At 40.6% G+C, this 16,897-nt stretch overlaps 1 protein-coding gene across 1 annotated transcript in view; it reads left to right on the top strand.

The window, feature by feature from the left end:
* Window positions 1-2,668: 2,668 nt before the first annotated feature.
* Window positions 2,669-16,897, top strand: part of MYOZ2 (myozenin 2) — a 74,183-nt gene continuing 59,954 nt past the window's right edge. Inside the window, exons 1-2 of the mRNA XM_075286288.1 lie at window positions 2,669-2,763; window positions 10,187-10,289. Of these exons, the coding sequence (XP_075142389.1) occupies window positions 10,214-10,289 (76 nt within the window). The 5' untranslated portion in view covers window positions 2,669-2,763; window positions 10,187-10,213. The remainder of the gene's footprint in view (window positions 2,764-10,186; window positions 10,290-16,897) is intronic.

The following is a 16,897-nucleotide window of genomic DNA, read 5'->3' as shown; positions in this document are numbered from 1 at the left end:
CGTTCTCCAGGCACGGAGAAGACCTGCTCTCTGCCTGAGCATGAGGGGAGGCTGCTGGAGCAGCGCTGCTCCAGTGGCCTCCCCAAACCACCGCTCGGTGCTAAGCCAGTCCAGGACAGCTTGTCCTGGACTGGCTTAGATAATCAAAAATGCCGCCCTCCCTGGGGTCCTGACATAGCGCAGGCTGAAGCGCTCGCTTCAGGTCACCTCATGGGAGGTGCAGCGCTGGTCCTGGACTGGCTTAAATAATCAAAAATGCCGCCCTCCCTGGGGTCCTGACATAGCGCCGCCTGAAGCGCTCGCTTCAGGTCGCCTCATGGGAGGTGCGGCGCTGGGAACACCTTAACACATCTTAATGTATATCGGGGTTCTTCTTTCAAATACTCCTTTCCCTCTTTGTTGCACAGTACCCGTATCTGTTAATACAACTAAATGAGTTATTAAAAAACTTCATACTTCAGACAATCCGCTACTTTTTAAGACATTTTTTATTTCATTTTAGGTTAACAAGCAAACATTTACAGCATTATTGGGGGCAGCAGAGAACGTAACAAACTGCTATGTGTTAATAACATGACCGATATAGGTGAAAAGCTGATCTGGCCTGTACATATCTATAGGAGGGTGTAATAAGTCATGTATTAACTACAAGGTAATAAATGATGCTGATCGAAATATATATATAAAAATATTGATCTGTGAGGTCTCAATTGGCCTATAATAATATATTTTACATTTAAGTCAGACATATGATCTTTTATTGCAGGATGTAGACACGATTGTTATGTGGTAATTGGTTGGTGTTGATAAAAATAACAAGTACATGAAAATAGAGCAAGGTGCATGCAGAATACTTGTATCAGTCTGGAACTCCGAATTTTCTTAAGACGTATTTATACACAGGAAAGAGGACCATATTTGCCAGTAGGCACCAGAGGTCCCTAGCCAAGTGGGCAGCACTTCTCAAGTGCTCTGTTACAATGCAGCAAGCCCCCTCTATGCCCTTCTCCCAAACTCCAGCTGGATTTCAGTTTACTTTATGTTCAAAATCCTCACTTGGGGTGTCCATATTGGAAACATAAGCACTTCAACTTTCACAAATAGAGACAAACGATTCAGGATATAAATAATCCCAAAAAAAGGTATGAAGTATTCAACATACACAAAAAGTGTTATAAAATGACATACTTTATTATCATTAATAAAAAGTTATATACACATATAAAGACACATAGAACACCAATAATTCAAACGAAAAGGACAACCCACAGATACGGGTGTAACACTGTCAGACCACTGGAGTAGAAATACACAATGACACTAAGAAACTATCTGTTACCCACATGGCAAAATGGGCACACATACATATCTAGGTGTACATCATCTCCCTCCTAAAGTATGTAAGTATATGCAGTATAAGGGAGGAGAGAAAAAATATATACTCACAGAAAAAATATATACCAGGGGGTAGGGGAGACCCAGTAAATCATGCAAAGTAAATGCTATACATGTTCATCCATACCCTTACATGGCATATCTGAATAAACTCAATAGTAAAGAGACATGAAAAGTTAATCCTCAACATAGATTGGCAGAAAGCCCAACAGACATGCCTGAGGGGAAGAACATAAATCCCTTACCCATAATAAAGTGATCCGCAGGAGCCCGTAGCTGTGGGGAGTCCTAGCCCGACGCGCGTTTCGGCCGTATGACCGGCCTTCTTCCGGGGGTCACTGTTCACTGTTCATATTGAACAATATACTGTTGTACATTGGGTGCTCTCTTTTTCATGCTGGCCATACAATTACGGTATTGCATGAAAACGGATGGTGCGATGTAAACAGTATAATGTCATGGTGTTTGTATCAAATTCACAAGAACAGCTGATCTAAGGGGGTCCCAGGTGGCTGAGCCCTATTGATCTTTTATTGATGTCCTATCTTGAGGACAAGTCTTTAATCAAAAGAAGTTGGACAACCCCTTTAAAGTGCCCCCAATTTGTTATTACTGGAATGACTGAAAGTGCACGCTTACAGAAACATTACAGATTTGAGCATTTCATAATTCATAATATACATCTAAACGGGCTTTGTAAGATCCATGCATGAGAAACAATGCCATTCAGATATACAGAATACATTTTCAGTCGCAGACTGTCTAGAACAAAACTGCTGAGTGTGAATGTACCCCTAGGTTTAAAGCATTGCTAGTTTCATTGAAAGAAATAATCTCCAGCACATTGGCATTTTGCAGGATTATTTACAGACTACAGAGCAGAAGGCATTGCCAAGCGCACAAGTGCAGTTCATATTACAAGAAAAAAAGATTTGACAGATGACCTCCAAAGTGAGAAATACCATGTGACACCACAGCACATTGTTCTAGCACAGTGCCACCAGTCTATTACAGAAAAACACTCTGATCTTTCCTGTTACCCATGGGGCGTAAGATTGTGTCCCCATCACTCCTATCAATTTCAGCAAATGATATCAAATGAATAAAAGACAGAAATACATTGTAAGTTGAGTTTTCATTCATGCTAAGTTTAAAAGCTATAAGAGCTAGGAGTGTTGAATCTATATTTAGCCAGCTGATGTCACTGAGATGCCAGGCTGCGGAGAGTGCTTGAGACCCCCGATTTGCCTCCATACCAGTTACTATGCATGGAAAGTCTGTCCCGGAGTAGGAAGGTCATTCACACTTGTAGCACAGTAGAAGAGATCCATTCAATCTGCCTGCTTGGGTCCCATCAGTGCGGCACAGGTAAGGACTATGGCCATAGCATGTACTTGTACATATTGTCACCTGTTCCTTTATTCTGCATAGTCTCTAAACTCTTCCTATTCCTGCTACTTGGTAATGGAGAAGTTGGTAAAGCTCAGTTTTAAGAAGCAGAAAAACCTTTGAAGGTCGGTGAAATATATAACAACAAATCTATTTTAACCCTCCATTACATAAAAGAGACCAGAGACCCTCCACTACATTGTGATGTCTTGCTATAGCAGAAGTATTGTCGTCATAGTCAGAACCATCATCATTTTCCTACAAATCTCTTAATCTCGGTATCATTTTGTTAGACACTTGTATAATTGCCCCATAAAGGAACACGTGACATTATTTATGTATTCCCATCATAGATTTGTGCTTTAGATAGAAACAAAGCTGTCTTAATCTCGGTGAATTTGCATGGCGGGCAGACCTGCGCAATTTTGATGGTTTATATAAGTTGTAAAGAACTCGGCCAGTTATGAAGATTATGTTGCTAAGCAACTACTTTTGTTACTTGCTCTAAATAGGAATACCAGGTTCTATTTATGAAATGCTAAAAGTCACGTGATAAAGTAAAGTAGCAAAATACTTTGGTTTTGGCGGATTGCAAATAAGATGTTTATAGTTTATTCCAGAGCTAGAATTAACAAATTAACCCCTCACTGCCTGCTCTATGTTTTATAAGACATTTATTCACTGATTAGACTAGCATTGAGATTAGAGAACGTTACAAGCATACATACACATACACCATACATACATACATACATACATACACCACACATACATACACCATACATACATACACCACACATACATACACATACACCATACATACATACATACATACACCACACATAGATACACCATACATACATACATACACCACACATACATACACATACACCATACATACATACATACACCACACATACATACACCATACATACATACACCACACATACATACACATACACCACACATACATACAACATACACCACACATAGATACACATACACCAGGGGCCACACGGTGGCACAGTGGTTAGCACTGCAGCCTTGCAGCGCTGGAGTCCTGGTGTTCAAATCCCGCCATGGGCATAAAACCATCTGCATGGAGTTTGTATGTTCTCCCCGTGTTTGCATGGACTTCCATCCCATATTCCAAAAAGACATACTGATAGGGAAAAATGTACATTGTGAGCTCTATGTTGGTCTCACAATCTACATTTAAAAAAAAAAAAAAAAAAAAAAAAAAAAAAAAGATACACATACACCATACATACATACCTACACCATACATACATACATACAAACAACATACATACATACACACACCACACATAGATAGACATACACCATACACATACATACATACACATACTGTACAACACACATACATACACCATACATACATACACATACACCATACATACATACACCATACAAACACCACACACACATACACACCATACATACATACATACAACACTCGTACATACACATACACCACACATACATACAAACAAACACACATGCATTATATGTATTATCATACTTCATGATGCATAATATCACAATGATCGACTCCCACAGTTTTTGCTTTGTATTTTTGTCACTATATTGGATTCAGCTGTTATTTTCCAGAGGCTGCACAAATGTAATGTGTGACTCATGTTTGTTAGAACAGAAATACAAAAGCATCTTCTCGCAATGTGCAAAAGCCTTGTAACACATGATATGATAACAATTGAAACATCAGCCTCATACAGAACATATCACTACAGGGAAACAAGTAACAGTAACCCATGCAATGCTGAATCTCAGCATATCTTTTTAAGCTCTCTAAAGACTATTTTTTTTTTTTTTTTATTTCAATTTAAAAATTCATTTTTATTCATCTACAGCATGAATACCATCATGTCAGTGGTGCACTGTATACAACAGGACATTCTCCTAATCTGTATTTAATCTATACCCTACCATAGGCCAATGGTCAAACATATGCTGCCTTGTCCTTTTTTATATTTTTGACTGGGATAAATCTGATTTCCACATCCTGCTGTATTGAAACATGTATGTGACTGCACTTTTCAATACAGCTGTATGTCGTGGTATGGGTAGTGTATGTCAGAATGATGTGACTGTATAACCATGAAGTTACATGTATTTGGCCATAAGTTCTGTGGTAACATTTCATCTATAAACAATATAAAGTTAGCCTAGCAGGTGCATAGAAATCATATATCATATATTAAGCGTGCATAATTCTGAACAGGCAATGAATAGATAGTGGTAAAAAAGACAGGCCACACTTCCCATTTGTTTGTGAGTCATTGCGATAATGTATATAATTACGTACATGAGAATTGTTGTATTACTTACTATTACCATATTACTTATTATTGTTAGGAAATATTTACATCATGAACCCATCTTATATAATGTTAGAAGCGATCTGAATATAATTAGTACAGTGTCAAGTCATGTTCATAGGAGAATTAAATTCCTCTACAATTTCTAGTTTTGTCTAAAATTTTGCCACACTCATTTCCTGAACATCTGCAGTCCTGGGGGAGTCGGTATTATTTAGATGGTAACATGTGGACAGATGTGCACTATTATTTATTGAAAACTATTGTTTAAAGGCACATTTTCCTGCTCGCTGCCTTCGGCCTCATTTTCAGTGGGAGATAATGGTGTGAAAAACCTACTGTAGCTTGTAAACCTCTGAGTGTTACACAGCTGCATTTACAGGGGCCATATTGTTTCTCTGGATACCTTTAGTATCATCCAAATTTTTTTCAGTAATCATGGCATCTGTAATATGTACAATTTAAGCATTTCCGATAGAAAGTACACAGCTCAAAAAAATATAGGGAACACTCAAATAATACATCCTAGGTTTGAATGAATGAAATATTCTCATTGAATACTTTGTTGTGTACAAAGTTGAATGTGATGACAACAAAATCACACAAAAATCATCAATGCAAATCAAATTTATTAACCAATGGAATCCTGGATTTGGAGTCACACCCCCCCCCCCAAAAAAAAAAAATAAAAAAAATAAAATAAAATAAAATAAAATGGAAAAACACACTACAGGCTGATCCAACTTTGATGTAATGTACTTAAAACATGTCTAAATGAGGCTCAGTAGTGTGTGTGGCCTCCACATGCCTGTATGACCTCCCTACAACGCCTGGGCATGCTCCTGATGAGGTTGCGGATGGTCTCCTGAGGGATCTCCTCTCAGTCCTGGAATAAAGCATCTGCCAACTTCTGGACAGTTTGAGGTGCAACGTTGGGGATGGAGCAAGATATTACCATTACTGACCCACTGCCAAATTGGTCATGTTGAAGGATGTTGCAGGCAGCAGACCGCTTTCCATGGCGTCTCCAGACTCTATCACGTCTGTCACATGTGCTCAGTGTGAGCCTGCTTTCATCTGTGAAGAGCACAGGGCGCCAGTGGCGTAGTTGCTAATCCTGGTGTTTTGTGGCAAATGCCAAGCATCCTACACGGTGTTGGGCTGTGAGCAGAACCCCCAACTGTGGATGTCGGGCCCTTATACCATCCTCATGGAGTCGGTTTCTAACCATTTGTGTAGACACATGCACATTTGTGGCCTGCTGGAGATCATTTTGCAGGGCTCTGGCAGTGCTTCTCCTCTTCCTCCTTGCACAAAGGCGGAGGTAGTGGTCCTGCTGTTGGGTTGTTTCCCACCTACGGACCCCTCCACGTCTCCTGGTGTACTGGCCTGTCTCCTGTTAGCGCCTCCAGCCTCTGGACACTACGCTGACAGACACAGAAAACCTTCTTGCCACAGCTCGCATTGATGTACCATCCTGGATGAGCTGCACTACCTGAGCCACTTGTGTGGGTTGTAGAGTCCGTCTCATGCTACCACGAGTGTGAAAGCACAACCAACATTCAAAAGTGACCAAAACAATAGCGAGAAAGCATTGGTACTGAGATGTGGTCTGTGGTCCCCACCTGCAGAACCACTCCTTTATTGAGTGAGTCTCGATAATTGCCAATAATTTCCATCTGTAGTCTATTCCATTTGCACAACAGCATGTGAAATTGATTGTCAATCAGTGTTGCTTGGAGTTACATTGCGTTGCTTAAGGGTAAGTTCACACGGAGATTTTTGGTTAGGATTTTGAGGCCGTATCCGCCTTGCAATTCGACCTGTAGACACTCCTTCCTCCAGACTAGGCCCATTCATTGGGCCTAATCCGGAGCGGAGTGCGCGGCTGGATGCCGATGCAGTGCACCGGCTTTCAGTAGCGGCTACCTAGCTTTTGGTACGGAACCTGAGGCAGCCTCCGCCTCACGTTCCGGACCAAAAATCTCCATCTGAACTTACCCTAAGTGTTCCCTTTATTTTTTTGAGCAATCTATATTCGAAAGCATGAATTCATAGTGAGTTTCTTATATCTTTTATGTCCTTGAGCTTTATATGACATTGTATATTTGTCCTGTATAGTTGCACTCATATACCAGGCTATAATGTAGGCATAGCTATAGCAGAGGCAGATGTAGCAGGAACAGCTTCTGCTGAAGAGCTCTAAAGGCCCGTCTACCCCGCACCCCCTCAGTCACCATTGCTTCTTTTCCTCTGCACAGCTATTTGCTGGGACCAAAGTTGTATTTGAGTTCACAGCAATTACTGAAACAAAAAATGTGGGTTTAAAGGGGTTATCTGTAGGGTTGAGCGATCGTGTTCGGAAAAGATCGGATTCCGATCGGCGATCGAGAAAATTTCACGATCGCGATTGGAATTCCGAACACGATCTTTTTAGGTGGGATCGAGATCGGTGATTATTTCCCACAATGCTTTGCTACTGGCAAAGCATTGTGGGAAAAGCTAACAATGTTAGCCTTCACACTGAGTATACGCTCCGCTCATTCTGGGAGGCGGGAGCAGCGAGGCGAAAAAGAACGAGAACACCGGGCACCGGACCAGCCATCTCTGAAGGTAAGTGGACACCAGGAGGGACTAAGTAGCCAGAGGATTAAAAAAAAATCCTCTGGCTACTTAGTGATTAAAAAAAATCACTACACAGCGTGGATTCTAACAATTAAAGCGTTCAATTGATAGATTCCATGCTGTATAGTGAATAGGATTGTTTTTAAAATCCAATCTCCGATTAGTAAAAAAATCCCATTGACTTGCATTGGGATTGGAATTGGGATCAAGATCGGGTTCGAATGAAAAATGATCGGAAATCGGATTTCAAAATCGATCCTGAAAAGTTAAGATCGGCTCAACCGTAGTTATTTGGTTTCTATCCTGTTTCTCCTACATTAAACCCTACTCCAAAAATAATTTTTAGGGTTTTTGGAGTAGGCTTGAAATATAAGCCCTACTCCAGAAATAAGCCCTAAATATAGTCAGCGCCTCCAGCACTAGGGAATGTCATGTGACGTTATCGATGAGACAGAGAATAGGCTCCAAACCATCCTAAACAAGTGCCCTGCTACCTCCCGCGACAGCAGGGCAAAATCTGCTTACTCACTACCGAGTTGTGCCTCCTGCCTCCCAAGTCCCCTTTCCTAGTACTACCTCCTGGTTCCCGCCTCCCAGCCACTACTATACTGTGGATTTGGATACCTATGTGACCAAATATCAGGAGCCACAAATGTAGCCGCTCCACTACAGCACCTCCCCCTTAGTATAAAGGGGAGGAGATAGAGAGGGCACGGGCCACTGTCACACAAAGTGTTTAGAGAGAGAGAGAGTGCCAGTATGTTTGCTTAAGAGCTACTGACCCTGCACCATCAATTGTGAATGTAAGTTACTAACTCTTACCATTTTACAAAATTTGTCCAAAGAGAATCAGAAAAGATTCTGATTCGTTCTGGTGCCTGAAAAATAAGACTTACTCCGAAAATAAGTCCTAGCACTTTTTTCAGAGATAAAAATAATATAAGACCCTGTCTTATTTTCAGAGAAACACAATAGTAATGATGGTGTATCCTTAAGATCGGACATCAATATTAGAGCTGCAAGAGTCCAACACCCACAAATTGCCAGTACTCCGGCTCCACTTATTGTTTACATTCTGGAAATCACTCTACTCACTTGCCTTACAAACTGAATCCAGAAAACCTCTAAATACCAAAGTAAATTATTATGTGTGCATTGATACAATTTTTAAAAGGAGTAATTAAACTATGGGTCATAAATAGAGAGGGTACCATTCCTACCCGGGTCCCATAATATATCCCCCAGTACTGGACACAAGAGGCTTGTACTTACAGAAACTATAGTTCATCCCATCACTTATATGAGAGAATGACAAGTATGTCCTTTCAAACAGGTAAGTATTGGAACTGATCCAACAGAGGTCCAGTTCCGCGCTCACTCGGGAGTGAATGATGTTCAGTGATTTGATTTTCACCAATTTATTATAACAAGATAACGCGTTTCAGGGTAATGGAGTCAGACAACACACTCCACCCCTTCATCAGATCTTTGTTTCTTTTGCCGAGGCATGTCACTCGGCAAAAGTGTGGAGTGGAGTGGGTGGAGTGTGTTGTCTGACTCCATTACCCCGAAATGCGTTATCTTGGTATAATAAATTGTTTGTTGAAAATACATCAAATCACTGAACATCATTCACTCCCGAGTGAGCGCGGATCTGGACCTCTGTTGGATCAATTCCAATACTTACCTGTGTATATCCATTCGACCCTATGTCGTGTACCGGTTGACGCTACCACTTTTACTCAGTCTTCTTAATGCACAAAGATGCATATGTGACAGTTATTGTTTCCCAAAAAAACAAATCCAGGACTTGGTGAAGCGCGGTGACTCTTACATCTTTTTGTATTGTGCCAAGTATGACCTTTTGATAATTTTTTCCTCCTACATTTACAAATACAGCTTAAGGAGAAGGTAGTGCAGTAACTTAAATATCCTGGGACCCAATGAAAATTTGTAATGGGGCACCCACTTACTACATGCTATCTGTAATATTGTAGTCTTTTTATATTGTAGAGAAGCCTTTCGGCCCCTCGGGCTTCAGGGCTCAGTAGCAATAGCTTCCTCTGCACTCCCCATAGCTACACCCCTGGGAGTGGGCCAAATTAACACCGCCCATGAGGAAAGGGTATAGGGCAAAACTGCATCTACCAGGAGCAGTCATTATCAAGCTGTCCCTATAGTGCATGTACAGCACAGTATGGGGACATATTTTATGTATAAGTTAGGGATATAGTTTTAGTATTTAGTAGATGTAAGACTGCTGCATGAATTAGCATTTGCTAGAAAGTACTTTCAGGGTCAAGTATCTTGATTGCTAAGTTATTTGCTTTACAATGACACATACAGAATATGTTATTTTATTGTGTAATATTTTCCGTCTATGATTCATGTTTATGTTGTTTATTATTTTTTTTCAGCTCGTAGTAACCAGTGTGAAGAAGACAATGTTATCACACACTGACCTACAAAAAGAAAGACGTGCACAAGCCTCAGCCATTATGAGGGAGATTCAAGGAACGGGTAAAAATGAGTATAAAATGTATATCTAAAATGTAACATAATGAATGTTGTCACCATATCAACAGCCATAAATAATCTGCAAGAATATCGTGCTTCCTCAGTAGCTAAGCCTTTTGTAGTTGTCGCTCCCAGATCTATTTTCAGATGAACAACTGCTGTAATGGAATGAATGTGAGTAACAGCTGACAGATAGTCTACTTGGATTGACTTTCATCTTTGTCTTTAGGGTTAACGCCGTAGACAGCTTCATGGTAGGGATAAGGTGGTGAAAGAATGAAAAAGTCACTACCACTAAGTCAAAAGCCTATTAAAAAAATTACAGGTACCATGTACAAAATATGGTATTAGATAATTTTATTTTTGTGACTCACATTGTTACTATGATGGACTTTTTTTGTTATAAATGGTGCTTGGCCACAACTGTCAGAACACCCATTTTCACCAGTAGGTGCTATACACCCAGACTTGTCATTCTATATATTAGTCAGAGCTGGGTGGTGACCACAGGTGATGTAGAAGGTGCAGCCTTGTCCCGGGTGCAGACAATTTACATATGGATTAATTTGATATTCTTTGCAAAAAGATTGCACTTTTGCCAAAAATGACTTTGCGTAGGAATGCACCGAGTAATGTAAACATTTCTTCATAATCACTATAGTCAAGGGAGTAGGAATGCATTACAATGGAAAACAAGTCCAGCAAAGTTTAACCACCTTCTGAGATGGCCAGAGCCAAGACTTAAAGGGGTTTTCCTGGACTAAAATTTTGATGACCTTAGGATTAGCTTAAATACAAGCCATCAATATCTTAGTTTTGGAAAACCCCTTTAATAAGAATCTTACTGTAGTGGGACTGGTAGGACAGTGAGGCGTTAAATGTCCATAACTGGGGTTATCGAAGATAAAGGACATGTGTGTGGCTGTCAGCTATATAACACAGCCGGTACCTGCTCTGTGGGCTCATCACTTGTAGCCTAGAAAGTCTAGGTGTACTCTTTAGCTTTAGGCTACTACTAGATAAAGTAGAACATAGAGAATAACTATAGAAAGATGTAATCAGAAAATGTGTTTTCAGGTTTTGTTTTATCACTTTCCCCGTAATTTTCTAAATAGTGTAGAATCCAGGGTTGTAACTTGAGTGAGTCCAGAGTATGTAGTTGCACCCTGGCCCAGGGGCATTATGGAGCCGATAAGCAGTGGTATCAATATTGAAGTCACAGTAGTTTTAGCTACCATCTGGCCTATAAGGCAAGGGGCCCATAGGTTAGCCTCACCACATTAAGGCTGATTAAACTTATTTGATCTCTTTTCAGATTTCCAGAGGTGTAGATATAGGGGACGCAGCTGCAGAAGTCACTACTGGCCTTAAACCTGGGAGGGTGGGGTGGGGGACGGACACTTAAAATATGCTGCTATTTTAAATGGTAAAATGTACAAAGCCCAGAAGCTTCAATCCATGCCTCTGTCTATGGTTGTGTCCTAAGTGTGTCACATAAGATGTTTTCCTTCTCCAGCACTGACTATGGCAGTGGCTGATAGTAGACACAAATGCAGGATTGTAGGGGTATATATTGTATATATGAGTCATCTGGGAGATATCTCAACTCTTCAAAGCAGAGGTACAGTGCCTTGCAAAAATATTCATATCCTTTGAACTTTTTCACATTTTGTCACCTTACAACCACAAACTTAAATGTATTTTAATGAGATTTTAAGTGATAGACCAACATAAAGAATCAGATAATTGTGAAGTGGAAGGAAAAAGATACGTGGTCTTCATAATATTAATCAAAAATCTGAAAAGTGTGACGTGCAAAGTATTCATTCCCCTATATCAATACTTTGTAGAGTCACCAGTCACTGCAATTACAGCTGAAAGTCTTTTGGGGTCTGTTTCTACCAGCTTTGCCCATCTAGAGACTGAGATTTTTGCCCATTCTTCTTTTGCAAAATAGCTCAAGCTCAGCCATATTGGACGGAGAGCGTCTGTGAACAGCAAATTTATGTCTTGCCACAGATGCTTAATGGGATTTAGGTCTGGACTTTGACTGGTCCATTCTAATACATGAATATTCTTTGATCTAAACCATTCCATTATAGCTCTGGCTGTATGTTTAGGGTCATTGTCTTGCTGGAAGGTGAATCTCCTTCCCAATCTCAAGTCTTTTGCAGTCTCATACAGTTTTTTTTTCCAGGATTGTCCTGTATTTAGCTCCATCCATCTTCCCATAAACTCTGACCAGCTATCCGGTCCCTGCTGAAGAAAAGCCTCTCCACAGCATGATACTGCCACCACCATGTGTCACAGTGGGGATGGTGTGTACAGGGTGATGAGCAGTGACACTTTTCTGCCCCACATTGCGTTTGCATTTAGGCCAAATAGTTTAACTTTGGTCTCATCTAATCAGAGCAACTTCTTCCACGTTTGCTGTGTCCCCTACATGGCTTTCTTCTTGCCGCTCTTCCATAAAGGCCAGATTTATGGAGTGCATGGTTTATAGTTGTCATGTAGACAGATTCTCCTACTGCATCTCTGAATTTCTACAGCTCCTCCATGGGTCTCTTGGCTGCTTCTCTGACCAGTGCTGTCCTTGCTCATTCTTCAGTTTAGGTGGACGGCCATGTCTTGGTAGGTTTGCAGTTGTAGAATACTTTTTCCATTTTTGGATGATGGATAGAAAAGTGCACACTAGGATGCTCAAAGCTTGGGATATGTTTTTATAACCTAACCCTGCTTTAAACTTCTCTGTAACTTTATCTCTGACTTGTCTGTTGAGTTCCTTTGTCTTCATGATGCTTTTTGTACACTAGTATACTCTAACAAACCACTAAATTACACACTGCTGGACTCTATTAACTAATTAAATGACTTCTAAAGGCAATTGATTGCTCTGGATTTTATTTAGGGGTATCAGAGTACAGGGGGCTGAATACTTTTGTATTTCACGCTTTTCATATTTTTATTTGGCTAAAATGTTGAAAACCATGTATCATTTTTGTTCCACTTCACAATTATCTGCTACTTTGCGTTGGTCTATCACTTAAAATCTCAATAAAATACATTTAAGTTTGGGGTTGTAAGGTGACAAAATGTTAAAAAGTTCAAGGGGTAGGAATATTTTTGCAAGCCACTGTAAAGTTCAAGGCTTTAGCCTCCAAAGCAAAATCTGTAGGGGGGCCTCTATCTACCCTGGGCTATTTAGAATAGTGGTAGCTTTTATGTGGCAGAGGGACCTTTGGTGCCCCCTCAGGGACCAATAGTGACTGTTACCACTGCACCCTGCACTCTAGCAATACCCTTGATTCCGGGAGTCTCCTGGGCATATTTAGAGAGTTGGCAAGTACAGGTATAACCACAACCAACATGACAAAGTCCTGGGGCTAATTCATCAGAAATTTGAAAAGTTGATCATAAAGGATGGTAGTACCGAAGATGCTGTTCACATTATGTCTAAGCCTTGTGACAGGTAACTACAACAGTAGGACTTCCTGAGATATACCTCAAAGGGACAGCTCCAACCTATGCGGCTGTATAAACATACTATGGCACATGTCACCTATAATCCTCCATATTAAGAAAACACATACTGTACAGTGTGGTATGTCTTTTTTCTACTGGATTGCTAGTCAATTACATAAATCTGTCTATATGCTTTACTGTGGATCAGCTGTACTTCTGTGATTTTACCATACACAGGAATGAACAACAATGGCCAAAAAGCGCATCCTTATTAATACATATTGTTTGGTCTTTGTTCATTGTATGATTTGCTTATTTAATTGCTTAAAGTAGACCTTTCACCACCTTCAACAAATCAAGTTCTTAGCATCTGTGAATAGTCGCTGCTGTACTGATTTCAGTACAGTTGGATTTTTATTCTCTAGCCTCCACCATTCCCAAGCAACAACCACAGTTAGTTTTGATGTCTGATGGGCTATTTAATCTCTGTAATGTCAAAAGGGCAGTGTCAGACAGGGGTGTGTGGCTCAGAGCTCTAATCAGAGGCAGCCAGTGTCAGAGCTCAGAGTCACACCCCTTGTCTGCTCCTGCCTGACAACATCCTACTAAAAGTACAGAGACCAAATAATATATCAGGCACCAAAACTACCAGCATTGATTGCTTAGTAATAGTGGTGGCTAGAGAGTAAATTCCAACTGTGCCAGACTCAGCAGAGCAGTGTTTATTAACAGATGTGAAGAAATGGGGTTGGTGAAAGGTCCTCTTTACTGCTGAAATGCTTTATGACTTAATTATGCAAACTGCTTTATAAATAGCTAAATGCACTGAGCATAAATCTTATACTGGATGAAGAGATAATACCTGGTGCTGGGAAGAAGCATATACAAGCTCCATTTCAAAAATCTAAAGTAGTCTTTGTATCAAAATTAGAAGTGTGAATGTGCTATAGGTTCAGATTTTGGAGAGGGTAATGTTAATATAAACTGGATATTTGATAGACTATGTAAGAATAATATCATAGATCTTCCAGTGTATCCACAAAATAAGGAAACCTATTCAAATAATTTTACAACTCAAACATATTTGCAACTTAGCACATCTTCATTAGCATGTCTGGCATTTCCTTGGCACTTACAATTCGTGTTAATCCCAGAAGTAAATGTGATATCCACAACAAGACAGAATGTAAATGCTATATACATAAAGTATTGGGTCAGTAAAGTACTCTTAGCCAGCACTGCCACTGATGCCAGCAAATTTATCAATAGTTGTAAAACATAAATAAGTTAAAAACCCTTTATTATATTGGGGTTCTCCAGAAATGCAGATCTTTTTTATGTGTAAAGGAGTCATTTTGTAGCTGCATATTTTTTTACATAAAGTATAGCATGGTGACCATCACTATGCCACCATTCTGAAGCAATCAGCATACCTCCCGAACTTTTAAAAGACAGAAAGAGGAACAAAATGTACGGCTCACTATGCGCACTGCGGCAAATTTAGCTCCACTCACTTCTATGTTGACTCCGCCTATTCTCACCCATTTATCCATGTGCCTCCACACAGTATAATGCTCCTACAGTCACCCTAACATTATATGTCCACAAATTATAATGTCCCCCTCCAATTGCCCCACAGTATTAAGTCCTTCTCCTTGTGCCCAAGTTTAAACTGGCAGAAACTAAAGGGGACCATTAAACTGGGAGCAACTAGAGGCAGACATGTCCCCCTCCAGCTACCCCCCACGGTTTAATGTCCTCCTCCAGTTGCCCCCAGTTTAATGTCACCCTCCACCTACGTCCCCAGTTTAATGTCCTTTCCTTGATTTTTCCCCAGTTTAATGTCCTCTTCATCTGCCACCAATTTAATGTCCCCTCTTCATCTGTCACCAGTTTAATGCCCTCCTTCATCTGCCCCCAGTTTAATGTTTCCCTTCATCTACCTTCAGTTTAATTACCCCCTTCATCTGCCTGCAGTTTAATTGCCCCTTCATCTGCCACCAGCTTAATGTCCCCCTTTATCTGTCGCCAGTTTAATTTCCACCTTTATCTACCTTCAGTTTAATTGCCCCCTTCATCTTCCCCAGTTTAACTCCCCCCTTCATCTGCCTTCAATTTAATTGACCCCTACATCGGCCCCCAGTTCTCCGCTCTTGCTCACACATGCTGTCTCTTCTCTCTTCCTTACCTTCCATTAGTCTCCTTCCAGAAGTATCGGTGTAACGCGCACATTGTCCTGTAGTATCCAGAATAGCTCCGCTCACACAAGAGTCTGATCACATGGTCATGACTTCCCCAAACGTCCTTTAGCCAACTAGGTTTTTAACACTTTAGGGGCATAGCAGGACTTCATGGACATAGCGGGACACACCATAAGCTATCTGGGATGGCGGGACAGCAGTGTAAAATCAGGACTGTCCTGCTGGATGCAGGGCGGTTGGTAGCTATGCAATCAGTGCAGTTAGTTTGGGTGCCTGATATGCTAATTAGGCTCTTTACTGTCAAGTGTTTAGTCTCAGGGACAAAAAGGCAAGGGGGAATGATTTCAAGTACTCTGACAGTGCCCATTCAAAGGCAGGCAGTGTCAGGTCACTGCTCAGGTTCATACCACATGGTTTGGTCTAGCCCAAGATTGCTCAGGAATTGTAGGGGCTAAAGAAAATATTCTAGAATCAGTGGAGCAATGCCTATTAAAGGATGCAAATAATTGGAGTTAGTAGAGGTAAAGGTTTCCAAGTGTGGAGTCCATATACTCAGATCTGTCATCTCTTGTATCCTAATATGAGGCATTGAAGTGAAGGAATTTTCTTAACCAGACTTTCCATTACACATATTTTATGGTGAAGGGTACATTTTTATGTACAGCCAGTTCCCTTCTCAACATGAGGTATGCAAATGAATTAAACAAAAAAGCGACAATAGCTTGGCAAGCAAGTGTTCATAGAAAATGGGAAATTTTTGCATGTGGGCCTAAAAGTTACTAGGGATGTGCTGACAACAATAAGCAAACTGTATGTTTGTGCCTATACAGATTGCATTGGATGGGTAAAGGTCCTTTAGACAAGAGCTGATCGACATTTTACTTTGTTGATCTGCACTTGCCCTGGACAGAAATCTGTCCCTGTAAAGATCCTTAAAGGGGCTCTATC

This window comes from Leptodactylus fuscus, chromosome 1, assembly GCF_031893055.1.
Source record: "Leptodactylus fuscus isolate aLepFus1 chromosome 1, aLepFus1.hap2, whole genome shotgun sequence".
NCBI classification, from domain to species: Eukaryota; Metazoa; Chordata; class Amphibia; order Anura; family Leptodactylidae; genus Leptodactylus; species Leptodactylus fuscus.
The sequence above is the reverse complement of the archived record's forward strand: the minus strand, read 5'-3'. Positions and strand labels throughout refer to the sequence as shown.